General features: G+C 41.4%; 1 protein-coding gene across 1 annotated transcript; it reads right to left on the reverse strand.

Moving 5' to 3' along the window:
• Positions 1-115: 115 nt before the first annotated feature.
• LOC121643652 (terminal nucleotidyltransferase 4B-like) lies at positions 116-25987 on the reverse strand. The gene is made up of 12 exons (XM_041991186.1): positions 25425-25987; positions 11642-11765; positions 10092-10138; positions 9132-9252; positions 8355-8462; positions 7324-7452; positions 4111-4324; positions 3896-4022; positions 3209-3312; positions 2885-3096; positions 2593-2739; positions 116-2429 (listed from the first exon to the last, which is right to left on the reverse strand). Exons 1-12 carry the CDS (start codon positions 25985-25987, stop codon positions 2274-2276), a joined length of 2052 nt encoding a protein of 683 aa, XP_041847120.1. The 3' UTR covers positions 116-2273.
• Between the last annotated feature and the right edge of the window lie 1482 nt (positions 25988-27469).

Consider the following 27469-nt stretch of genomic DNA (forward strand, 5'->3'; position numbering starts at 1 on the left):
AGGCTACTTTTAAATTGAATGGCCTCACAAGGTGTAGTTAAAGCCTTCACCTCAACAGAGAAGAAAAAGTCATGTCGACAGACAGCAAAGCAGAAACTCGTCTCAACACGCAGAGTAAATGGTAATGTTTTTATTGCATGAATTGTAATTGCTGCAGAGGAACAGTGTTTCATATGAGTACAGTTGGGTACAAAGCCTTCCTGCTGTGAAAAGAGGTGGTAAGTGAACATTCAGATGACACAGCTAAATGGATTCACCTTTCTCCTCCTCTGTCAATCACAAGATGCGCTTATATACTGCATTTTAACCGCAACTGTAGCACTGGTGGGTGAAAGGGGTGTCCCCGTCATTTCCTCTTCCCAACATTTTAATACCAAATTTAACCCGCTTCAAGTGGACTCAAGTGTGCTTCACTTGTCTCAGTAGTCGTTGTCGAAGATTATATAACGTGGTGGTTATTGCTGGCTACTTGTATCTTTGTGGGTGATTCTTAGGAGGGAGGGAATGGGGACATTGAACTGTGCTTTGATGTTTTCCCTCCAAGGAAGCACTCATTTTAACGCGTTTTCCATGTTCAGATGCCCATTCAGTTTAGATATGAGCACATTTACAGTCAATCACAAATAAATAATAAACTGTCCAAATGCAGTATACAAGCCCAAACTCTGTATGGATTAAGACTTAGAACAAGAGCTCCATCTACAGGTTAGTTGTTGTATTGCAATGACAGAGGGGGACAGACATTTTGAAGCATTTTGCTGTCAGTTTATAGATTAGAACTAAACAAAAACAAAAATAAGAAAAAAAACTCCCTTTTAGATTAAGTAGACCAGCCACGTTTTAAAATAAAATGCTAACAGGACTTGTAAAATGGTCTCTTTAATTTTCCAAAGCAACTTGGTCACTCAACTGCCTGGAAAAAAAGGATAAAAGATGGTATTTACTGTACCTGAATATACTGGTTCCTACCCCATGCCACCTCCCCGCAACTATCCTATTTCAAATATTCTCCAAGATATGGGCTCTAATATTGATAATACACGCATCGATACTATGTTCATATAATTAATAAAAAAATAAATACATTTAACAAATACAAATGATTCTGTTGTCGGTAAATTACCAAATAAAAACAGATTATTGCCCACAGTCGTATTGTTGACACAATTCAAGTGTAGGATTTTTTTTAATAAAACAATTTTCACCACAAATATATTCAAACCTGTACTCTTAAAGCCTCTACACTGGTGTGGCTGTGCTACTGAACTAAATGAGAGTGAGCTTTTTTTTCTTCTTCTATCATCTATGGAGCACTAAAGAGAGTTCTGGCTCACTTTAGGCGAAATGTTAACACTGTAGCACTCAGAGAGCAACCAGGAGTAAAAGTAGATGCTGATGATTTCTGTTGGCAATGGGACCCAAACCAGCTTCTTGGCTTCGGCCAAATAACAGCGGGTACGAGATGTGCATGTTAACATGACTTCAATCGGTATATCTTGTAAAAATGTCTTATGAAACAAGTTCTTACTTGTATGTTTTTTTATGTTTGTTTTTTTTTTTTGCCTATGCTTGTTTTTGTAAAAAAAAAAAAAAATGTATAACTTGACATAAAACAGATTCACCCGACAGAAAAATCAACCAACAGAAAAATCTCATGCATAAGTTATGTCCCACTCTTACTGATTGCATCTGTAAGTAGCCATCTTTAAAAAAGTGTACATGTTTTGCTCAACATATTTTTGTTTTTGTACATTTAAGATATTTTCTTTCTTGTTGCATTTTTTTTTCTTTTTCTTCTCGTTTTTTTATGCTTATTTTTTCCCCCCCATAGTTTTAAGGAGGTCAGTAAAATGTTTGATTCTGTTTTCCAGCCAGCAGTTCCAGGTGTTGCTCCAGAATTAATTTCAGAAAACTAACCTGTATATTCCTGTACAGCAGGAGGCGCAAGAGGCTGGCTGTGGGAAGGAATATCGCTCCATAAGAGAAGCCACTGGGAAGCAAATGAGCATTTACTCAGTGATTTCATTCCAAGTCAAAGAAATTAACCCCATTTCCAATAACACCTTTTTTTTTATTCCTTTTTCTGTTAGAAAATATTGTTTGTAACCCTGAAAATGGGGTAAATGGTGTCTGCAGAGCTTTTCATTCTACTAACAACCTCCCGATGCTGGAGTCTGGCAGCAGAAGTGGGACAGGACAGTCAGTCAGGTGCAGACAAGGACGGGGGTTGGTGTAGGGTGGGGAGGCGGGGGTGTGGGTGGGTAAAGTAAGCCCTATCTGCAGAGATCTTCTTGTGCAGGGTCTCGCACGTTTTTCCTCTTCTTGCTGTTTCCCTGGTGGTGTGGTTTGTTGTTCGGGTGACTTTTGGTGCTGGAGGAGTTCTGTTGCCCGTGGTGACCACTCTTATGGTGGGAACGAGACATCCTGGCCTGAAATCAAAGAACAAAAACACAATCGTGAATTGTTTGCTTTCACAGGACTTTTATCATTCACACTTCATAATAAAGTACAATTCCCATGAAGTTCAGTTTTTTCATGTTGCACTGACAGTTTTTATTGATGTGTGTATTTTTAAAGTAAAAGTGAGTATACCTTTCCTCCTTTGTTGCTTGTAGATGGAGTGCTGGTGGTATGATTCTGTGCACGGATATTATTGGCCACAGAGGTCTTTTCTCTGTGAGAACTGGAGCCCCGAGCAGACTGCTGCTTGGCTGTCTTGCATGGTGTGCCATCAGAGTCCTAGAAGAAACCAACAAAATCTACATGAATATTGTTTCAAAAATAGATTTTTATAATACTAGATTTCCTGTGTAAGCCTGGAGTGTTAAGGACAAATGCAACAGTCCAGTATGTCAGTGCTGAATGAGTAGTTGGAGGTGCTGACCGCATCGCTGGAGGTGGTAGTGGAGGAGGCCGAAGACGGTGACAGCGGAGAGCAGGAGGGAGAGGAGCGAAGGGAGGGAGATGGTGAAGATGTGTTTGAGGAAGTTTTACTGTGGGGAACCGATGGCAGAACCACAACAACATCATCCTCATCTGGAACGTTGTTGTTGCACTCATCGAGCTGCTTTGATTCAAACAATTTGACGTCATTTCCTACAGACGCAGAGAAGAGACCAATGTAAGCTCAGTCAGTTCACATGAGGTCAGACTGCTGAAGCATTTGTTGCAGCCACAATATTCAAGTTTAAGGAAAACCTGAACTTACTGTTGAGAGATGGATCATTTTGAGATGGGCTCCCCCAGTTCTTTCGGATCCATTCTCTGTACTCATCCACTTCTTGAGTCACCCGGATTATCCGGCCAAGTATACTGTGAAAGGAACAGAAATTTGAGTTATTTTAGTCTCGAGACTAAAAATAAGACTTTTAAAAATCAATTATTTGGCGCACAGGAACCCTCTGGTTGTCAGGAGACGGATATGTTCCTGAACACAAGCAGCAGCTGACTTAGTGATTTTTTAGAGGGGCCTGTAAAAACACCACTACAGTCTACTGAAAACAAATGCTTGAACAAGTTTTTCAAATCATGTAGAGCCATCAGTCGCCTTTTTCTAGATGTATTCTACAGGCGGTGAAAGGCTGATTTGGTTATTGCTTTAATATGGCTGTTAAAATTTAGCTCAGAGTCCAACTACTTTATTCTTTTTAATTTAGTTATTTTATTATGCTTTTATTATGATTTTTGCACACCCTTTCAATTATGTCTTAATATCACTGTTTCTCTTCATGTTTTTTATGTACTTGTAATGCCTGTGTGCCTTGCTGGAATGCTTTTAATGTTTTATTTAAAGCACTTTAAATTGTCTTGTACACGAAATGTGCTACACAAATAGACTTGCCGTGGCTTATCTGGGAAAATAAGATAAAACTTGTCTGTTTCCTGAACTCCTTACCTCTCAGTCTCATTGTTGGGATAGTACTTGGCGATGGGTGACACAGCATGGCTAAGGACAACGTAGGCGTAGTCAAATGCCTGCTTCACCTGCATGGCACCATATGAACTCCTGCCAACATCGTTGTCTGTTGGACACAAAGCAGCAATGACGTGTCAGTAGGTGCTATTCAAATATGTGGTGAGGAAATTCAAGCTTTCCATCTATTGTCTTACCTGGCTGCAGTGGGTCTTCAATGTAGAGCATAGAAGGCCTGTATCCATCCATCATGGTCTTCTGAACATCGTCTTTGGCAACATAGCAACCGCCATCTTTTATCCTGATGCCTGTTTTCAGGTAGTTGAAATGGCGGCCGTAGAGTTCGAAGAATTCGATAAGCAGCACGCCAATGTTGATGTTGGGACCACACACATCCTCTCGATAGTGAAGCTAAAAACCAGCAAAATAGAGCAGTGTGTATTAATGATGCACGGGTCAGGGTTTTTCCAACCCGCGGGTCCCGCATATATAAAATAATCTTGCCCACCCCAACCCACATCGCACAACCAAACCAATTTTCACAACCCGCCCCGCCACTATATTGCATATTTACTCACTATTCGTCTTCCAGGGGGGAGGCCTACTCCCCTCTGGACCTACATCTCCTGACCCCTCCCCTCCCCCACTCTTCACTACATACACAGGTAGGGCTGTGGGAGGTGTGCTTGTTGCGCTGGGCGGGGCAGGGGGGTCATCATAGTGGCCCCGTTGCTTCGCCGAGCGGCAGCATGCCTCCCAGCTTTTAATTCCACTTAGTCACTGAGCACAAATAACATTTGCAACATACAAACACGTTTTGGGGGGTGGAACATGCGAGGTCAGGTGGGTGGGACTGCTCAGGTGGCCCCGCCCCCTCCTCAATGCAGTTACTGCCCCCCAATTTTAACCCTCTTTTTTTAATTGCAAACAGCACATAATATATTCCATCACTAGTGAGGGAGGGAGGGGGGATGGGGTCTTCAAGCGCCCCTGTCTCCATGGATGGCCCGGGGGCGGGGCGGGCCGGGTGGCCTGTCGCGTTGGCCCGGGGCGTAGGCGGGCTGTCCCGGGGGGTTTTGGCTGCTGGCCCTGGGGGGAAGGTGCTGTTTTGGGGGTGGGGAGTGGGGGGCGGGGGCGGGGTGGGGGCCTGGCTCGTGTCTCCTCGCCTCCTGGCTGGGGCTGTCCCCCCGCGGCGTGGGGTGGCGGGAGGATGGTGGTGGGGGGATGGTGTTTGTGTGTGTGTGTGTTGGGGGGGGGGGTGGTGTGTGGGTGGGAGAGTGGTGTGGGTGTGGGGGGATGGGTGGTGGAGGGATGGTGTGTGGGAGGGTGGGGTGTGTGGAGGTGGATGCGTGGTGTGTGGGAGGGGGGGTGGGGTGGGTGTGGGAGGATGAATGGTGGAGGGATGATGTATGTGTGGGAGGATGGGGTATGTGTGGGAGAATGTATGGTGCAGGGATGGGGGAGTGTGTGGGAGGATGGATGTGGAAGGATGGTGTGTGTGCGGGAGGATGGATGGTGTATGGGAGGGAGGATGGTGTGTGTGTGGGGGAGTGGTGTATGTTTGGGAGAGTGGGTGATGGAGGGGTGGTGTGTGTGTGTGGGAGGATGGGGTACGTGAAGGTGGATGTTTGGTGTAGGAGAGGGAGGACGGTGTATGTGTAGGAGAATGATGTATGTGTGGGAGGATGGGTAGTGGAAGGATGGTGTGTGTGTGTGTGTGGGAGGTGTGAAGGTAGATGAATGGTGTATGAGAGGGAGGATGGTGTATGTGTGGGAGGATGAGTGGTGGAGGGATGATGTGTGTGTGGGAGGATGGGGTAGGTGTGGGAGAGTGTATGGTGGAAGGATGGTGAGTGTGTGGGAGGAAGGATGGTGTGTGTGTGGAAGGATGAATGGAGGAGTGGAAGGAGAGTGTGTGTGTTTGTGTGTGTGTGTGTTGGTCTGGGGGGGGGGCAGGACTGGTTCTCGGGGTGTGCGGCTGGGCGCTGGGGTGTGGGGCTGGCCTCTGGTGGTGGCCGTCTGGGCGGGCCGGGTCCCCCCGGGTGGCGTGCTGGCCCTCGGCCTGTGGGGGGGGGTGGGGGGGTGGGTGTCCCTGCGCTCCTGGGCCCGGGCCCTCTGCCCCGTCTGTCCCGGGCGGCCGGTGCCCGGGGGGGTCGGGGACTGCTGGCCTCGGCCCGCCGGGGCCGGTGCCCTGCGTCCGCGGGGCGGCTCCTGCTGGGGTCTCCTGCTGCTGCCTTCCTGGGCGGGCGAGTGGTCGTCTCTGTGGACCGGTCGGGATCTGTTGCCTGCGGGGGGGCTGGTGGCCTGGGTCTCGGGACCGCTGGCCTGACTCTGGCCTCTGTTCAAGTGAGGTGGCATCTGCATGATCACTCTGCATGGTCACTCCTTCCTGAACGTCTCCACACAGTCTTTGCGTCGCCGTGTGGCCGAGTTCTCCAACACATCCACACAGGTTTCTCTGCGCGTGTTCTTGAATACAGCAGTTTCACTTATATCTATTATCATATTTTTTTTTCCTTTTTTTTTTTTTTTTATTATTTCTGTTCTTATTATTATTATTACTCTTACTCTTATTATTATTATTGTTACTATTACCAACTAGCTGTGTAATGACCTACTGGCTAGGATGATCTTAGCTATATATGTTGTAAGTAGTATGGATTACATGGTCTTCTGTATGATGTTTCAAGTCCCCACCCGCACTCCCCACACCCTTTCTGTCCCTCTCTCTCCCCTCCCTCTTCTCTCTACTTTCTTGTCTCTCTCTCTCTCTCTGTCCCCTCCGGTCGAGTCCAGCATTAAGAGTCTGATTTAATAAAGTTTTTCATGTCATCAAGAGGGACTTTATACATGTAGTATACATCCCTGCTTGATAGAGTAAAATTGCCCAGCATCAGACGGCAGCCAGACAATCATTCTGTTTGCAACGATGCTGGACAAGACAGGTTAAAAAAAAAATATATATATATATTTACTCACTATTCAACATCCAGTTGAAGGCTGATTTTATTTGGCCTGAAAAATATACTTGAGTACAGAATGGAATTGGAAATAGGCAACACCAAATCGCAGATCGCAGGTTACGTGCATTGCAAAGGCGTATTTAATGACCAGCCCCACAAAATGAAAATTTCTAGACCCGACTCATGATCCGCGGGGAAACCCGCAAGCCGCCACATCGCTAGTGCGTGTTATGCACAATCGTTGGGTGACTAGAAGTTTTAGTTCAACTGTATGTCAGGGCTTATGTCAATAAGTTTACACAACATATACAGTCGTATAGGGCTGCACCGTGGTGTGGTGGTGGCACCATAGCCTCACAGCAAGAAGGTCACTGGTTTGAGCCTCAGTGAGCTTCAATGAGATACATGGCATACCTATATATACAAATTTAATTATGCAAAACTAACCTGTAGAAAACTAACAGCCATAAGAAAGAGACTGTAGGAGCCGATTCCACCTGTAAAAACCTCATTGAGGTCTCTCTGCAGTAGGAACTGTTTCAGCACCAAGACCAGGTAAGGCAGAACAGGGTACTTCTACAGTGAAAAGCAAAAAAGGAGAGAAAGAGATTTAGTAAGGACAATGAAAGGAGAACATTATATTTTCTAATGACAGTGAAAGCCATACTACTACTGGCGGTTTAAATTTATCAAGTCCTTGAAGTCTTGAACCTTGCCTCACTTATTTTCATTTTGTATCCAAGACACCAGACTTCCTTGGAATCTTGTATAATGGTCACAAACAATTGTAATTTTCTTTAGACATTGTACATTTTTTACCCCCACATTTTCCATCCTGCTCTTTTTGTGTTGTTTTTTAATCTGACTACTGAAATATTTTGGTTTGTTAAACTGTATAAAACACTGAACTATTATTCGTTCACGGAAAAAAGACATCTAACTTAATCTGTTTTTTTTTTTATCTACACATGATGAACAACTTGGTTTATAACCACATTTTCCTGACAACTTCTGAAGAAATGACAGGTGTCTTAAGAGTTTTGCACAATGCTGTTTGGTTAATGTTGCTGTCATTGTTTAGCAATAAGACTCAACATGTGTTATTAAATTATTGTTATTAATAGGCCATGCAAGTTATATTAGATTTTTTTCTTTAATTAAACCCTATACTGTTGGATTTTATAAATGCTAGATGTCTACGAGTGTATGCTTTAAGACATCAACAATCTTGGTTGTTTTATAAGATTCCTATATTACAAGAGTCTTCACACATTTCGCAACTTGTTGGAAAGCCAATGGTAGTCTTTAGAGGAAACTGACAATTTATGATGCCCATACTGGTTGGAAAAATTTTTGCGGGTCATAGGTCCCTATGACACAGAGCGAGCAGAGTGATGATTTTCATTTCAGAGAACAGCTGTAACTAATGTGGGATGGATAAAAAGTGTGGAGTGGAGCCCCTGCACTGAAAACCGTACCTCTTTGAATTCCTTGATGAGCCAAGCAGCTTTAACCCCACTTTTCACGTTGAAGCTGATGTCCACTTTCACCTCAGTGAAGGAGTCAGTAAGTTTAATGATGGGAACCTGAATGCACAAGATCCACAAAAAAAGAAATCACTCAGCTTCTAACACTGCTTAAAAACACTTACATGTACATTTGCATCCACAACTCAAGCCATATCTAATTTAAACATGAAAGATGCAGCCACACATGAACAGCAGCAATATCTGAGTTAAGATTTTAGATGTTAATTCTTCTTAAAAATCCCTGCAACAAAATAATTGCATATTTTATATATCCATATCCGTAGTTTGTTTTGTATTTGTACTGTTACCAACAGCAGATTACAGGAAATTACTTGAGGCATAATAAGTTGAATGGTGGTGATTCTTTGATGTACATGTCTGCACACATGACCGAATAAAGGGCAGCACACTAAGCTGAAGGATCAGAGATTTGGAGCTATCCCAAAACTTTGTATTTATGTGATTAACAGACTAGCATCATAATTAACCTGACTATAACTCTCAAAAGAATATGAGTCATTTTAAAAAAAATCCCTGGTGGATGTTTTCAGACTTGTTTTTGCAAAGATGTTGCAAAAATATTTGCTCAAATAAATCAAATGAAAAAAATGTTAAATAAGCTAATCCAAGACCTTTCATCAAATCGAATGTTAAATTATATATTATACATAGTAATAAAACTAATAAACAAGAAAGAAGTGGATTTTTCTGGGAGTTCAGTCTCACCGTCGCTTTATCCAAAACCTTGATGGAATTCTCATCTGCAACGTTTCTCTTCCGGAGGGCCTCTTCCAACGTCCAGAGTGGGAGTGTCTCCCATTTCCCAAAAACTACCAAGTCTATGTCACTGGTGGGTAAAGAGAAATAACACGTATGTTCATTCTTTTAACAAGCAAGACCACCGCTACCCTTTCCTCACTAAGCAAAATGCTGATGTCCCATAGAGAACATTAGCTAAATTTAACAATTCAAATAAAAGAGAGCATATATACACTACTAACTAAACACCTTACATTTAAATCTCCAGCTGCACATCAGTCAGTTCAGGACTATATACAGTAAAGCAGCCCTCTTTTAATATGAGAGATAAATCAGCAGTTCCATGTCTTCATTTAAGAGTGAAATGAGAGGAGAAAGATAACAGAGGATAAGTAGAAATAGAAAGTATGGAGTACTTGTATATTTGAACTATAAAACTAATACTGACAAAAACCATTAAACAAACAAATCTATCAACGTTCTGGACAAACCTTAGATACTTTCTAGAGAAAATGGGCCTCTAGGACTATTATTGCCTCACAATCACAAGGTTTCTTCCTCATATCTGCAGCTGGGAAGGAAGATGTTGTATTGATGTATTAACCATAAAAGGGCAGAATAAAGGGTCATACTTAAACCACAGGTATAGCAGCTAGTCTGACCAACAAGTGCTCAGTAAAAGGCAGTGGAGCTAAAGAACAACATAAATTAATAAATAAAATTTTCTTAAATGCAAATGTAGCTAAATCAGTTTTAACTTCCAATCCCATTTAGAGGTGCTCCAAATAGAGTCTTATTTGTGGGAAACACTGAGCAAATTAAGTGTTTTTGGTAAGAACCCAGCTTGCAGTCACAGCTTGGCATAGTTAAAAAAAGAATTTACATGTTTGAATCTTGAGGCTAGTTTAGAAAAAACACAAAGCTCACCTTGTTGGCAGATAAAGACCAGTACTGAAGCTCCCAAACACTTGGACCTGGAGAGATCAAAGGAAGAAGCAGTGACGACATAGAAAAGATTTAGCTTTTAGTTTAAGAAATATGTTCATTCACACAAAAACTTCCCACACTGGAGAAATTAATCATCACACGTCTTAAATATCATACACACTTTGAAAACTATTTTCTGGCAGGCTACAATACAGGCTGTCGCCAAGTACACGGAGGTAATTTTCTTTGATCTTCCTGAACTACACTTCTTTTCCACAAAAACCTGTTTGTCAACTGGCACAAGTACCTGTATTATTGCACAGATTTACATGGTTTTGATTTACTGACAAGTCCAAATAAAACACAGGTGAGTCACAAAAAAAAAACTTTAAGGATTACAAGTCTAAGCAGCTTGTAATGTGAATACTCTAAAGCCACTCAGGTTACATAATGCTCTTTGTTTCATGTCCCACTGGTGTGATAATCAAAATTGGCAGGATGTTTACGACAAAACAGCTCTTAAGCCACTGATCCCCTAATGTGCAGGGGTACTAAGGGGACTAAAATATCCTCCACCTTCCCTTTTATGCTTCCCCACAGCAGTGCACAAATAGACTAAAGCCTTGACCCTCGTTTTACTCTGTTAAACCTCTTCCCCATATCCTGCATCGCTCAGTAGTAGAAACTAGTTTACAGCCCAGTCGTGTGTCCCAGGATAAGCTGATTGTAGAACCTTGTTTGTGAATGAATGGATCCCTGACGATTTCTGCAAAGGCTGAAGTAGCTGCAGGTGTAATGAAGGTTAGCTGTGTTTTGTCTAATTTTGACACTCTAGTCAAACTTTAACTTGGTGTGTGGCTCTTGTAGTCATTCATTGACAGAGGTCTTCAACATATTTGCTGAAATATGACAGACTTGCTTTTGCACTTTCAATGCAGTCTCTGCAGTAATGTTTCCATTAATGCCTGGTAAAAACTACCATTTGTTGTGGAAACAGCCAGTGGAGAGTCTAGTAGACGTCTTTGCATGGTTTGTTAAACTAGCGTCATACTGACTAGAGCACCACATTGCCCCTGCTCCCAGTGAAGTGAGGAAAGAATAAAGCTGGCCAGGATTGGAAAGGTATTGTGCCCCTTAATTTAGGCCCTGCTAAGCTCCGAGCAGACACATTTTGAAGCTCACTGCTCTATCAGTAGGAGCAAAGTCAGTGGGTGCAATAATGCCTGAGGTGGCAAATGATAACATGACGCAAACAGTACTTTGCTGCAGGAAGATAAAGAACAAGAGGATGCCTAATTACAGGCTGAACTTTCCTACCATAGGCCTGATAGCGCATTAAGCTTGATGGCATTGTAAACTAACTGTGGTTATTGAGGGTTGTAAACTACAGATATCGCTGATCAGCATGGCCAATGTACAACATGCTTAAAATTTACAGAGTATTTTCTCTTTTATGATTAATTTAAGGCAGGAAACTGAGGGCGTTTCTCATCCTGATTATCGGTGGCATATGTAAAAATCAAACCTAAGGATGTATGGATTCTGTGTACCTCAGCACTGGGCCAAAGATCATGGATGACCCCCTTGATTCTTTCCACCACCTCCAGTCTCATCTTCTCCTCCTCTGGCCGAGGGGAGATATACTCGTAGAAATCCTTGATCTCCTCATGTAACCTGCAAAGAAGAAAAAATGGTTTGTGACAGGGGTGGAGGCATGTGGAAATACAGACAGCAGGGGACATTAACACAAAGCAAGAATTTATCTCTTTAACAGGATACTGTAATTCTCCCAAAATCCATGACACACTAACTTCAGCCTAAACCAGAGGCATCCTTATTGTTCTTACTGTTTGTGCTAGCAATCTCTGTGAGCAGCACAAAAAGGCACAATATGTAATGCCAAGGGACTGGATGCCAACAGCCACTGTGAGGGATACAGATGGCAGACACAAATTCACACTGACAGGACATGTCTTTTTACTGGTATAATAAACACGCAAAGCCTCAGCTACTGCAAGTAATGACATTATTCTGGGAGTTTCACATTCCTTATTTAAAAAGTTATTTAAAAATAATTACTTCTAATCACATAAGGATGCTCAGGATTATGTTAACTTTTTGTGGCCTGCCCTTTTTGAGACCTACTGTGGTAGGAAGCTCCAAAGAAATGAATCTATGTATCAGTAAGCATCTTAAGGCAAATTAAGTCTCTTAAGAAGATCACACACTTATATATCAAGTTGGCTGATGCCATTTCTCCAAATGATGAGAATTTCTAAGTTAAAAATCAGGGATCTCTGTAAACATTTTATCGTTTTTTATAATACGCTAAGAAAATAAAAATATTTACAGATATAAATTAGCTTTATTGAACATTTATTTAAATGTTAATAATTTGTGAACATAAAAAAAGGAACATTTGCAACAGACAGGCTATTAAATGTTGTTCTGAAGAAACAAACTGTCCAAGCAGGAGTTCTTTCTTCCCAAGAAGTAGCAGCGTATTTAAAAAGCACATTAAAAATGGGCTATGTAAAAACAAAAACAGGAACCTCTGCTGTGTACCGACATAATGTCAATAAGAAAAAGTGGACTCGGCAAGAGCAGGCCAAGCAATAGTGCCACGTTTGCCCTTGGTGCAGGTCGCTGTGCCCACACACATTGACCTTTTCACAGACCAGTTTGGTCTACATACACATCGACGCAGGGACAAGTCTCTGTGGGTGGACAAAGAAGAATGCAAACATGCAGGCACGCACAGACACAAGTGCAAGCATGTGGGCAAACGCAGCCGTAAGGACCAAGATGAAGACAAAAACAGGCTCATTCCCCTGTTCAGTTTGGACAGACAGGAATTCTACTTTCCTATAAAAAAATAAATAAATAAAATATAAGGCAACAAAGCAAAGCATAACACAGAGCTGGAAACGACTAACCTAACAGCTGTTCCTTGGATTACACCCCAAAGAGCAAAATCTGTGTCTTAAAATTCTATAACCTTTGTGGTTTACTGGGTCACAAGTTCTTAAAGTGTTATGATTATTCCAACTCATTTAATCTTGGGTACCTTTAGATTAGTTTTTTACCCATCATAACCTCCAGAAAATGAGAGAAATGTCTCCTCACTGGTTTAAGTACTAGAGGCATGCTGAATAGGTGGGCAAATGGTGATGGCTGGGCTGAGTGATATGGCAAAAAGTTATCAGAATATTATTTCCTACACTGATTGATCTCTAATTTTATATAGTGTTTGTTAATGGTTCAATTAAAAAAATACATATAATAAATATTATAATGCACGTATAGATACTAGTATTGGGTATCAGTCCGGTACTATGTGCGTGTACTCGTACTTGGCATTCTAAGTGTTCTACTACTACAGAACTCGATACCAATGTGAAAAAACTATGGCTGTCAAAATTAACACATTAATGCAAAGAGATTAATTAATCTTAATCAACAGGTGTCAAGAAAAAAAAAGTTATTATGGGTGCCATTTTAAAAATCCAAATTTAGCATTACCTGAGCAAGAGAAGCTGATTTTGGACATATATGTGCCTTGTCACAGCTGTGAACATAATCCACCAAAAACCATTTTATCCTCTTCATGCTTGAAGATTCTGACAGTTTCCACGCTTTGAATTTAGAGGACAGCCCATTTGATAAATCACACAACCACACAACAATCACTCAGTCATCACATCTGGCGTTCTGGTCCACACTTCTTACCAGTGAACTGTAACAGGATTTATTAGTACTTATATCAGTACTTGGTATCTAAAAACACTTAAATGTAAGTACTGGTACTCGGTTTGAAAAATATGTGGTATTGGTGCATCCCTACTAACCACAAGGGTCTTTTACTATGAAATATGAAACTGCTGCTGTAATCTCTTTGGTTTATTTTCAATGCTTTTCATTTGGTGTGGCAGCCACAATGACAAGATGAAGCATTTCTGTTTGCACTGCATGAACTGGTAAATTCAATCACATCATCCCACATTGTTCATGCTTCTGTGTAGTCCATAGACTGTATATAAAAGATGGACGGAGCCTCTGTGACGTCACCCATAGGCTTCTGAAGACCTGAATTAAAGCTCATTGGGTGGTTCCCACCGTCGCCATTTTGGCTGCGTAAGGTCTTACCCTGAAAATCCAAAAATGGACAAAGAAGTTGAGCTGAAGGGGGACTGTGAAGGTGGGGGTGGATGATTGACACCCCTCAAACTACGAGCTGTCTGTAGCTAAGACCTAACCGAGCTAATCCAAAGCTAACAGTAGCTAACCAGCTAACGGAGGTAGGCAGGCTAAAGCTAAGGTGCACTGTTAGCCGGCTAAAAACCGCACTCTCCCTTCTTGCTGTGGATATTGGATACCTGTCAATCAAAAGGACACGCCTCTAATTATGCAAAATTTCACAATTAATTAACGTCCAAACAGATGAGTTAGAAAAAATTCATTCCCCTCACAGTTGCCATGAAGGTAAACTTGATCCATTACTCAATGGATTGTGCAATTTTTTGCACCTCCACATAGGTTTCACACATTTTACCGCTGGAGGTTGCCGCTTGGTGTCCACACTCTAGAACATTAGGTGGCAGTAATGCACCAATTTGTTTTTGCCAACCACCAAAAAATATAAAGAAGAAGAAGAACCACAGCCCAGCGATATTGGGTTTACTGAACGCATTGAAGGGAGATAAGAGAGAGAGAGATATGGAGAAACAGGTAACTGGGACAACAGTTACATAGTTGGCTGCCCACTAAATAAATGCATCAACACAAAATACTATTAGCTCCTTTAGCTTCTTTCACAACACAAAAAATGCCACTTAATTTCGTGCAGAATGCAGAGAGAGGTGGCTTGGAGCTGCAGGTGACAAGCAGTATTCAGGTCAGCTCCTGGCTGTTGTAGGCTGCTTGTTTAACCCTATCCAGGTGGATCCTGGTCCTGATAGACAACACCTGCTTGTTTAGCCTGGAAAACAGCTGCAGTCTGCCTGGAAAGGACCAAGTTGGTGTGTTTACTAGTTGGGGCTAATTGCACTGAGAAACTATGATGTGATAGTGGCCAAAAAATATAAATAAATATAATAAAAACATCATTACAAGCAAGAGTTCAAAGTTCCTGGATATATCGGGTTCATACTCCAGTAAAATGCTATAGTTTTATATAGGACTGCCAACTATTTAGGTGAAATACTCCAAAGAAGTAAAAGGTAAGGATCATATACAATCTTACAAAATATGGCTGGGCTATTAGCTTAAAGAAACACACTGAAATATTGTTCTCAATATGGAGCATTTAACTTTGTTTTTAGATATAATAATCTTTGGAAGTGAATCCATACCCAGTGAGAATGTCATGGCCCATGACCATGTGACACTGACAGGTACAGATTGTTATTATAAATGTGTTTTTAGAAAAGCCCTGAGGATGGAATTTTATATGAACATGCACACAACTAAATTAACTTCAATCAGCTTTTCTCATCACAAGATGTGATGGGATACATATTGGTTCTATCCACACTTAGGATATTATATCTGCCATTCTTCATTCATCACTCAGCCATTAACTAGAGAGCTCATATTATCGTGAGAAAATCTACAGACCACAAATACAGAGATGTAAAATGAATGACGTGATTTAATTATAATGGCTTCCTTTGTGGACTTCCGAGCCTCAAACAGAGCTCAGACAGAGTTGATGAGGTGACAGAACATTTTATCCAATGGATGAATTGAAATAAGCTTATTTAAATATCGCAAAACAAAATAATCATGGTCTTGTTCACTTTCTGTACAATTATTCAATTTGAAACAATTATATGCACAATTATTGTATTCACTATGTTAGAAAAGAAAAGTAGAACTTCATCTTGTTGCCTTGTAACCTCCTGCAGAACCACTCCACATTTTAATGATCTCTTTTCCGTGTTGAATATTGCAGACTCTTGCCTCCGTCTCACACTCGCTTGCTCTCTCTCTCTCACACACACACATACACAAACACACAAAGAGGGAAAGAGGAGGGAGAGAAAGAGAGAGGTTTCATTTCAGAGTAAAAGAAACTCAACAGCTACAGTCTGCACTAAATTACATTAGCTCTGATTTCATGCTTAAGCAAACACAGTTCCCTGTTTCTCCATTCTGTGTCATTACAACAATTCAGCTCAAAGTCTGTTCTAGTTTAAGTGGGTTTAACATGCTGTAATTGACCAAGAAGACTGGGGGGGGGGGATATGTAGTCATCAAACACACACACACAGCATGACAGGAGCTTCAGTTGTATATTTAAAAAAAAAAGAAATCCAAGTGGATCCAAGTGTTAATTAAGTACAAAAGCCTTCAAACTATTGTCTGAACTACTCCCCTTTTAGGCTAATCAATAAGTTACATAAAGGAAATGTACAGTAGGATCCAAGAAACCGTAATCATTTGGTTCAAGATTAAAAAATCTGGTCTATACAAGGTTACATGTACTGCATTACAAAGTTGGACCAAGAAGAGTATATTCCAGAGAGAGAGAATGATGGCAAACTTTGGAGGACCCACGCTTGTTGGTATGGATAATCCAAAAGAATGGCCACTTCATGTGGTTGTCATTACGGCCAAGGTGTCATATTTTCAAGTTTGTGAGAAATGTCATCTCCATAACAAAGCACACGGTGTAGTTAGATTATATTTATGTATAGTGTCATCACAAGGAGAAGCACGCTACCAAACACACAAATGAGGTAAACAGAACAACTGATGAAAACAGCTTGTTGATTTGTGATGTCCGTTTTTTTTTAACTTGACCTTTAATGGGTCTAAGCATACTCTCACTAATAATTTCTATAGTGTTTTGCGTTTTGTGTGGACCACAGAAAGAGGAGTCGTTTAGTGGTTGCCCATTAGAGGGAGGGAGGGAGTTCCAGAATCAGTAGGTTTCATTTCACAGCAACAGCCTGCTGCAGCTCTCTTTTCCTCATGTTATGGGAGGACTCTTATGCTCCACCTTTCTAGATCAAATTACATCTCCGTTTTGTGGCCTGCTCTGAGCACCTGGACCCTTGGCACTGCTTATCACATAATTCCACTTTATCATAGTATTGTAATGTAATATTATGAAGCTGGTTTCCAGAAAACTGACAATGCCAGAGGACAAAATTCCACTGCACTTTCTGCTAATGCTGTCCTGCTGACAAAACCTTTTAAGTAATACTGACCGACAGTTGACTGTGATGTTTGTCCTCAGCTTACAATTGTTTTTGATCTAAACACAACATGTTCCATACGAATTGAAAATTATTAAAAACAGCCAGAGGGATGTTGGGGAGGTGGGATCATCTTGTCTTCCCAACAACTACGAAAGCCCCAACCATGTTCAATTTATAGTTATTTTAATACAAGACACAGAAGTAAATCATTACACCTGACAAAAACTGTCAAAAGATTTACATTCTGTCAAATGACAAAGCTTATACCTAAATGTGCAGTTTAACATAAACAGGGGAACTTATCAGTGTGACATCATGCACTAGTATGCAGCCTCGTGCATTTAGGAATATAACATTTCCTGGATTTTTTTTTTTTAATTATTAATAAGTAAAAGGCATCTTAACATTCCTGCAAGCTTCTGCATGCAAAGAATGCACCACCCTGTCCAGGAGGCATAATTTGGTCTTCGGGTGGTGGAAAGGAGGTAGAGAGAAAATGCAAGTTAAATAGAAAATTTGAAGCAGAAAAGGAACATGAATAAAGTAGGAATGAAGAAAAGCTTGCTCATAAGTTAAAAAAATTAAAAGTGTTAAAGGTCATATACACACACAAAAGGTGAAACAGAACAATGAGCATTGAGTAGAATGGGTGTGGTGGTGAAATGCCTTCATGTTAAGGAACGCCATCTGTTATGTTGGGCAGAAAGACTGGAAAAAAGGCCATAGCATCAGGCCAAACACTACTTACGGGTTGTTCAGATTAGGCCTGTCACGATAACCAATTTAGCTGTACGATAAATTTTCTCAGAAATTATCGCGATAAACGATAATATTGCGCAAAGCGCTAATGTGTCATTTTGAGACCATTCTCAACTAATATAATAATAATAATAATGCAAGTACACATTTTCAAAGATCAATAAACTAAATAAATAAAAGCGCCTTTTTCACATAAGCCGGGACGCCGGCCCAAAAGTAATGCAGCCCACTGGGAATCCTCCCAAACCTCTCGATTAGCCGGCATTGCTCTTAATGTGTATTTTGTCAAATACGCTAGTGTTAACCATTCCCGCTTCTTATCCGCCGATAGTAGTCGGAGGACACGGGGGAGATCCGTCCTCTCCAGGGCCGAAGTGGAGTTGGCTTCGGGGTTAACTCCCAATTACTCTCTTCTCTCGCCGCTCACGGCGTGGAGCACCATAAAAAAAAGGAAACAGCGGTTGTGCTGAGAAACGGCTTTATTATAACGCACCGTTATTGTTTTTCCTGACTGTTCTGCCTAACCGCTCCGTCTCTTCTCTTCACACCTTTTCTTCTTCTGCTACTCTCGTTCCTCATAAGCTCTTCTTCTCCTCCCTCTGCGCTCACGCTCACTCTCACGCGCACTGAGCTGCTGGATCGCACACACTGTTAGACACATCGCACAACACTAGTATATAGGCTGACTCTATTTGCGTAATGTGCCTGCGGATTACAGGGGTTATTACGGTAGACCAGGAAGTGGGGGCTTTGTACTGACGTCGTAAGCTAGATGTGTGTGTTCTGCTTACATGTGGGGAGCAGCGAAATGATAAAAGAGGAGGTGCTTGCATCTATTATTTCTCCATTCGACTTATTTACATATTTCAGCATGAGAATCGGAGGTTTAGCGCGAGAGCGTGAGAAGCCACTTAAATGCGCAAGTCTCACGGCCATTGCGTGTTGGCAGCCCTGCAAAACAAATGCGGCTTACCGGCTCGTGCTGCAACATGCTGCAGTCAAGTATGACACCAGAGAGATCACTCCGCAACAAACCAGAGCGTTGAGTCGAAATACGCCATAGTGAAACCTATTGTCATACACAGTTTATGGTAAAGGGAGGACTAATAAAAATTATCGCGGCCGGCAAACTTATCGTGCTCTTATTTTCTTATCGTTCAATTAATTGACTTATTGCTTATCGCGACAGGCCTAGTTCAGATCACTGAGAACTAGGACCGATCTGTGTAAGGCAGCAAGCTTGTGAACCTAGTTTTCAACAGCTTTAAAATTTGTGACATTTATGTACCAAGAAACACCTCCCTGAAACAGTATTGCTGACATCTGCAGTGAACTGCATTGCAGTGTTATGCTTTAGATCACACTAGTCATGATGAAAGGGGCTGTGACCATTGTTACGGCTATATTTACCCAGTGAGTCCCAACAATTTTTTTGGGCCTTGCCAACCTCTGCAACAAAAGGTTGCTTCTAGACACAACAGTGTTATGTGACACTGCTGTGTCTATAGAAACTCCACATTTAACAGAAGCAGTTTTAAGTTGACAGGGTTGCCAGGAGGTAAACTGGTGGCATCACACTCTGCTTTTCTAACCGAGGCCAACCATGAACAGAATTAGTATCTCACTGATGACACATTCAATCTTTCATTAACGAACTGATCAGGGTGCAAAGTGTTGGCCACTAAGACCAAACAGCTCCTGTTACACTAAAGCCTGTACAATGCAGACTGCGAGCGACAGACATGGTCATGCCCAAGTGATGCAGCTGGGTCCTGTGGTCACAACAAGGACAGCTCACAATGTTACAAATAAAAGATTTAACACCGTTAGGTGGGCTCTGAGTACCATCAGTAGATGACACACTAACATGGCAGCAGCATTAGCAGATATAGAGTGCATTCACACCAGGGTAGTACACTAGACTCAGTACAATTAGAGAATCGGTTTAGTTGATGGAGGGTGCAAAACACAGGACAACTTCTGCTTCCACCACATATCAGCAAAACAAGGAGCTGCATCAGATCCTAGAAGTTTCGGGTTAAACATATTTCTATCAGAACTTATACAGAGTTTTTCCACATCTGACCCCAAACCATTTCTCCTATGAGCTGCCCATCATCCCACACACACACTTGTGTTTTGGTTGTTTTTACCCACAATACCATGCAGTGAACTCACAATACACTTTGCTTTGTAGGCCACTTCCTGTATTTGGTTTACTTAAAGCAGACATGTTAAAGCAAGCAGAAGTCTTGACATGTTAAAGTTCCTCTTTTAAACTTGTGTAGTGACTCGCAGTCTTGCCTGTCCTGCAGAAAACAGGATGTGGCTGCAACTGCTCTGCACGATAAAGGTTACGATAAGGTTCCTGTGTTTTTCCATTCTGACTGACTTGCTACTGGTTCATGTAATTTGCATAATCCGCATAATAAAAACGCTGCGCTGGGGTTGAGACTTCGGAGGTGACACCAGACACTCTCCGAGTGCCGAACTACTGTCTCTCCCCATCGCGATGGAGTTGGCTTCATTCTGAGTTTGTTGTGTCTTATTTTAAGATAGAAAAATACCCATCATCTTGGTGCCGTGACCCGGATCCCAACATACCCATTCGTTGACAGGAGGAGACCTGAACACCGAAACCCGCGCGGGCAGCCATCATCAGGACGGCTGAGAAGAAAGACCTGACGACTGAATTGTCCAACAGGCCGGTGACTTACTTCATAATCATTCTGCCAGCGGTGGATTGAAGGGATCCGTGACTGAGGACACCGAACCAGGAGTGAGTATAAGCAAAAGAGTGACGCCAGGTTAAACCAGGGAGCAGTCTTTGTTATAACACGCTTTGCGTTTGTGAACGGACAGAGTCCTCTTCTTTGATACGATTCGGTTTGTTTGCACATTCACAATTCCCTAAACAAAGAGGAATTTCTGAGAAAATGGACTAAGATTCGGATCAAAAAGGGTGTTGTAAATGCGGCCATAGAGGTGTGTAAGAACTTGGGTATGCATGTTGACATATGAAAGTACGAAATCTCCAGGCACATTAATAATGCTGCATTTCAATTAATTTACTATAAAAACACTATATCAGGCAGGGTGGTACATCAACTTCTTCATCTATAGATAATTTTTTAATATGAAAAAATTATAAAAATAAATTAATACATCATATTTGTTATCACTTTACCAATCCAACAACTGCATGAGAGTTTCCACATGCCCAAACAACGAGCTTATTGCATGGGCAAGCAGGCAGCAATATTCAGATCTGCCCTTATGGAGTTGCCATGATATCTGGTATAAAAGCTCAGAAGGTCTCAGTCCAATGACAGGTTCTGGAAAAGTAAAATACTGTCATGCCAGCTGACTGCAACAGTATGGTGCACAGGAAGCATTTCCATTGAACAGGAATAGAGCGAGAGAAAAAAAAATGCTTTTTCTTTTTTTTTTTTTTTCCTTTCTTTTTTTTACTACACATGGGAAAGTTGAGATATGGCCTGTGTCATTAGGAGGGGGTCTGTTTCACCTACAGTTTAAAAGGGCCAACATGCAGTCTTCTCCCTCTGCAAGATTACCAACATTAGTTGAAACCCAGCTAGGGAGTGGAGAACAGGAAAACATGACATACAATGTCAAAGTCAGCAGAGGCTGGATGACCCACAGTTCTAAGAATGGGGCTTCAGTCACAGTGGTGCTGTGTGTGTGTTAGAATGTGTGTTAGCCCTGAGGGTCATAAATAGCTAAAAGACAGCAGCAATAACAGGGCAGTAAAACCATGCACCAGGGCAACTAATCAGTAAGCAATTAACTACACTTTTTATTAACTTAACTCTAAAGTCTTCCCATTTTAAACTAGCTGTCAACATCAAGTTCCACTAAAATGAACCATTTTTAGTATTTATTTTGACATAATCCGGGAAACAGAAGAAAACATAAAAAAGATTGAAAAAAAAAACATGCGGGGGAAACATATGTCAACAAAAGCAGAGACACAGAACTGGTGGACTGACCTTTGAGTTCAGTTAAAATGGTTTTCAAAGATACTAACTTCACAGATATAATAGTTTACATAATGTGAATGAAGCCATGTTGATGAGATTATATTCCTTTTTAATAAGGTAACCTTCAAACCAGCCACCCTTTGGTTGTGTCTCGACACTGAATCACAACTACCCTGATGTTTCTATCATTTCAATAAAAATGTTAATAAACCGTGTGAGATGTGACAGGAAAAGAATGGTAATGTTAGACAACATGACTAAACCACACAAAAAAAGATTTTGTGCAAACAGTTTCATTTTGTCAGAAAAAAAGTTGGTTTATCTGCTGAAACGTTAACTTGATCCAGTTTAAATGCTTGCTGAAGACAAGCTCTCTGATGTGAAAAACTGTGAAAATTTGTTTATTTTGGCATTAGTGAAAAATTATATAACGGCATTTACTTAAGTTTAGCTTCAGGTGAATGCCAGAGCCACTTTGCTAAGACTAAGGCTAAGAATCAGATAAAATCAGTTTGGCATCAAGAGTGTGTACATAAATGCTATTCCACTAGATCACCACAACACATGTAGGACTTGTTTCATAATGGTTTAATATGTTATTAACTAGATTTGTGGTCCTGCTTTGGAAATTACAGAGAGTTGGTTGTTAAATTCATATCATGACTGCAGGAAATTTACACATGAAACATGAGGACAACTTTGAAGTTTTTTTTCAGCTAGAAAATGGCATATCTAGTAAATATACCTATCACAATGAATTAATTTGCTGACAATATCTCTTTTTTAAAAGTAACTGGGAGTGGGGGCGTTGTATTTTGCCTACACAATAAATACACACAACCGGATCAGACAACAGTTCAGCAGGACAGAAAAGGGCCACTGCTCTCCCAGGCTGCACAGACTCCCTGTGTCCATATTAAGAATCTAAACAGAATCCAAATAGCTGTTCTAGAAAGTTAGACGGAAACACTCCCTTCAAGCTCCCACTCTGATTGGGCAGACAGGGAGAAGGGGTTAGAGTTTGTCTCTCGAGAGGATTGGCTTTGTTTAGTGGAAGCAAGGCTGTGTAGAGCATGTAAACACTGATCCTTTGCCATCATGAGCTGAGCTGCTTGCTTTATCTTTCTCAGTTGCAGAAAGACTGGAGGAGCGTCAAGCACAAATAAGCACATGCCTTTTCCTCTCCAGCCAACCCACATAGCCAAATATAGAGTACAAACTGTATCGTGGAAAAATACATTTTAGCTCACTCCCATAGTCACTCTATTTGCAATATGTAAATATCAAAGGCTATAACGATTCTCATGTTTATGTACACCAGCTTCCTAAGTCAAATAATCTGGTTGATTTGGCTAATGGAATTTTATGTCCAAATAGAGGACAAAGTGGGAGCAACAAAAATAAACAGCAAACACTGACAAAAAAATAAATAAAAAAAATGCAAGCAGCTTTTTACTCGACCAACTGAAGCAGTTAGCGTAAACAACCATAAAAAATAAATAAAAAAAATGCAAGCAGCTTTTTACTCGACCAACTGAAGCAGTTAGCGTAAACAACCATGGGCCTGTCACAAGACTGCATAGCATCTTCTGCACTCATGCTTGGTGACATTTTGTCACGATGCTTTATTTTACAAATATGCAGCATGTACACCCAAGCCTGAATATTATTCAAATACCCAGTGTCACTGCTAAACCCCAATAGTTTATCTTATGTAGACCTGTAGCTCCGCTGTAATCACAGATGATTTGAAAGAAATATGAGGGATTTTTAAGCAGTAGTAGTGGTAACTGATTAAAATTTTGTTAAATGTATTTGATTTAATGCTGTAATGCCAAAAAGCATGCTGGCACTGTGATTTACCAGAATATGGTTAGACAGAGGATTCTCAGTAGTGGCTGAGTGTGATCACAGCTCTGAGCTTCAGGTTCTGGTATTAGCAGAGCTTATCACTAAGGAATGTCCTTATGCAAACAACAGTCTTCCCATATTACTATAAATGAGGATCAGCCAAAGACTGAACTTCACACTCTAGTGTTATGCTTGTCTAAACATGTCTAATAGAAAGGGAAAGGTTAGGAATTATCTTTGCTCACAAAAATTCTTTCACAGAGCCCCTCCCATCAAATTATTTATCTCAAATTATTATAAAATAAAAACTGTTGAAAAAGAACCTGATTATAGGTTAATAAATGTCCTTGAGCACTTATTATACCAAGTCTATTCAATGTGGCCTAAAGTTCAGATGGAAAACTGTCTCATGTATGAGTTTAATTGTGGCCAAGCTAATTGCTCTCGCTCTGTAATGACTTAAATCTCACACAGTGAAAAGGGTAATCTCAGGGATTTTTTAACAGTTTATTAATCATTTAATAATCTTTGGGTATATAAAAGGGCTGCAAAAGGCAGAAAAACAGGTTAAACAAATTATCATTCCAGCTGACATTTAAAACAAGTGCACACTAAGATGTTCCACTATTGGCCAATAGGACAAAAGAACAAATACCTGCAGCTTGGAAAGGTGAACGCAACATGATAGCTATTTAATCAGTGGTGTATTTAGAGATGAGAACTAAAGATGATGATAGTTGAACATATGAACTGGCTCAAATAAAAGATGGGGTCCGGTGCCTACTGACTAAGGTATATTAGAAAAAAAAAAGTTTGCTAAAGTGCCTCTTCCATCTTGAACTACATTGCCAATGATTGACAAATATGCAGAAGCATAAACAGACCCATGGACAGTCACAGAATAAATGTAAGATGCACATACTAGTTCTAAATGCAGCATTTCTTTGAGTGCACATTGGTTTGCAAAGTCCAGGCACACAACTGGCCTACAGCTCAAAGTCAGTCAGTTTGTTAGGGACTTGGCTGCATTTTTTCACCTTCTGTACGCAGTCATGACATTTTATCCCCTCACCTGCGTAACTTGAACCAATTGTAAACGTGTATCACTAGTTAGCTAATGGTTTATTTAAAATGCCTTGCACTTAAAACTCAATAGAAATGTCATGTAACGCAGCTCTTCGTTAAAATATAGCCTCGCTTTGGCAGCTTTTTGGTGCAACTAGTTATCAAACAGAGTTCATAGGTGGAAGTGAAGTGGGTGGAATGACAACCTCAGCGGTCTCCATGCTTGTCTTCCCAACGTGTACGTGTTTAAATGCAAGTCATAACATTAGGACCATTGTTAGTTCACAATCGTTGCCTTCAAACGTTCAGTCTCACAGGTATGGTTTGCTGTGTACCTGGTGCAATAAAAGTTATTTACGGGGGCTTTCATTGTGTGCAGCAAGGTTATCGCCTCTACCAGGCGCAGATCTTTAAAATAACACTGCAATTTTATGGACTTTAATAACTCTTACCCGACAACTCCTTCCGAGTAGTTCCTGACTTTCCAAGGCGTGCCCGTGTAACCTTCATATCCTCCCGTGTTGGAGTCCCCGCCACTGTTCAAGAGGCTGCAATTGAATCCGAAAGTGCTAGCTTTATTGTCTCTTTTTCTTTTGTTGGGGTGTCCGTCCGAGAGTCCCCTCCACAGCACAGCGACCCCGCTGCCTTGCTGCTGCCCCCCTCCGCCGACACCACCCCTCCCAGGGGCTCGGTTGTTGTGGTTGCTGTTTGAGTCCAGTGGTATAAAGTCCCTCTGCTCTGTTACTTCTCCGTCGCCCGTTGAGGCAGACATCCCCTGAGTCTTGACTTCTCCACAACCGATGTTTGAGTCAAGCGCTCCGTTTTTGCTAGTGAGGACGGCTCCCGACGCCCCGTTGACGATCGCGTTCAGGCTCGACGTGCTGTGAGGTCCAGTGGTATAACTGTTATTTACATGCAAATATCCAAGCCCTTGTGTCGTCTCCCAGATCTGCATCCACAGGTTGTTAGCGGGTCCACGTTGTTCTGGTTGAAACCAGGCGATTCTCGGATCCATCAAACGACTATATCGGCAAACCGCCCCCCCGCCCCACCACCGAGCAAAGCTCAGCTCGTGTGCAGCTAGCCAGGTCCCTAGCTAACGTTAGCTAGCCTGCTATAGCCTTGTTATAGCTGCTGCTAACACAGGTTCTCAACCGCCCGTTATTTCTAGAAAATGGTAAAAACAAGCTCTTTTGTAATGACAGTACTCACAATTGTCAACCAAATTCATCCACAGAAAATTGGACAATTAGGTGGGTTAAGAAATAAAAATTGTAGCTGAAGGAAAACTTGCGGTTCAAGACCATAGAAAATGTGCAAGGTTTGCTTGTCGAAGTGCCTCTGACCCTTTCCTCCTAATCGTGGGTCCCTCAATGGCGGAGTCTACACTACTACTGCGGTTGCGCGGAGAGTGAAAAGGGGCGGGATTACAGTTGTTACGCAACACCCAATCGTGATATTTTTTGTTACATAATGAGGTCTGACATAGGATTCCCTTGTTCGAGTCATATGGAAATTTAATTAAATTTTTTCTACTTACATTTTGCTAATTAGATATTTTGCTCCATGATCACATATGGAGTTTACATCAGTAATTTTTCACAGCCAAATATAGTTCACTTTTTCCACATTTTGTTATGTTACAGCCTTATTCCAAAACGGCATAAATTCTTTTTTGTACTCAAAACACAATACCCAGTAGTGAAAAGGGTTTTTTTGGGGATTTTTTTTGCAAATTTATTAAAAATAAAACACTAAGAAATCACAAGTACATAAGTATTCACAGCCTTTGCCATGAAGCTCAAAAGTGAGCTCAGGTGCATCCTGTTTCAACGGATCATCCTTGAAACGTTCCTACAGCTTAACTGGAGTCCATCTGATAAATTCAGTTGATAAGACATGATTTGGAAAGGCACACACCTGTCTATATATAAGGTCCCACACTTGACAGCGCATGGTAGTCACAAACCAAGCATGAAGTCAAAGGACTGTTTCGGATTTCGGACAGGATTGTCTCGAGGCATAAATCTGAAGAAGGGTACAGAAAACGATCTGCTGCCTTGAAGGTCCCAATGAGCACAGTGGCCTCCATCATCCGTAAATGGAAGATGTTCAGAACCACCAGGACACTCAGCTGGCCGGCTGCCTAAACTGAGTGATCGGGGAGAAGGGCACTAGTCTGGGAGGTGACCAAGAACCTTATGGTCACTTTGTCAGAGCTACAACATTCCTCCGTGGAGAGAGGAGAACCTTCCAAAAGGACAACCACCTCTGCAGCAATTCACCAATCAGGCATGGTAGAGTGCCCAGACAGAAGCCATTCCTGAGTAAAAAGCACGTGTAAGCTTGCCTGGAGTTTGCCGAAATTCACCTGAAAGACTCAGATCATGAGAAACAAAATTCTCTGGTCTGATGAGACAAAGATTGAACTTTTTAGTGTGAATGTCAGACGTCATGTTTGAAGGAAACCAGGTGCCACTCATCACCAGGCCAATAC

Source organism: Melanotaenia boesemani, chromosome 1, assembly GCF_017639745.1.
Source record: "Melanotaenia boesemani isolate fMelBoe1 chromosome 1, fMelBoe1.pri, whole genome shotgun sequence".
NCBI classification, from domain to species: Eukaryota; Metazoa; Chordata; class Actinopteri; order Atheriniformes; family Melanotaeniidae; genus Melanotaenia; species Melanotaenia boesemani.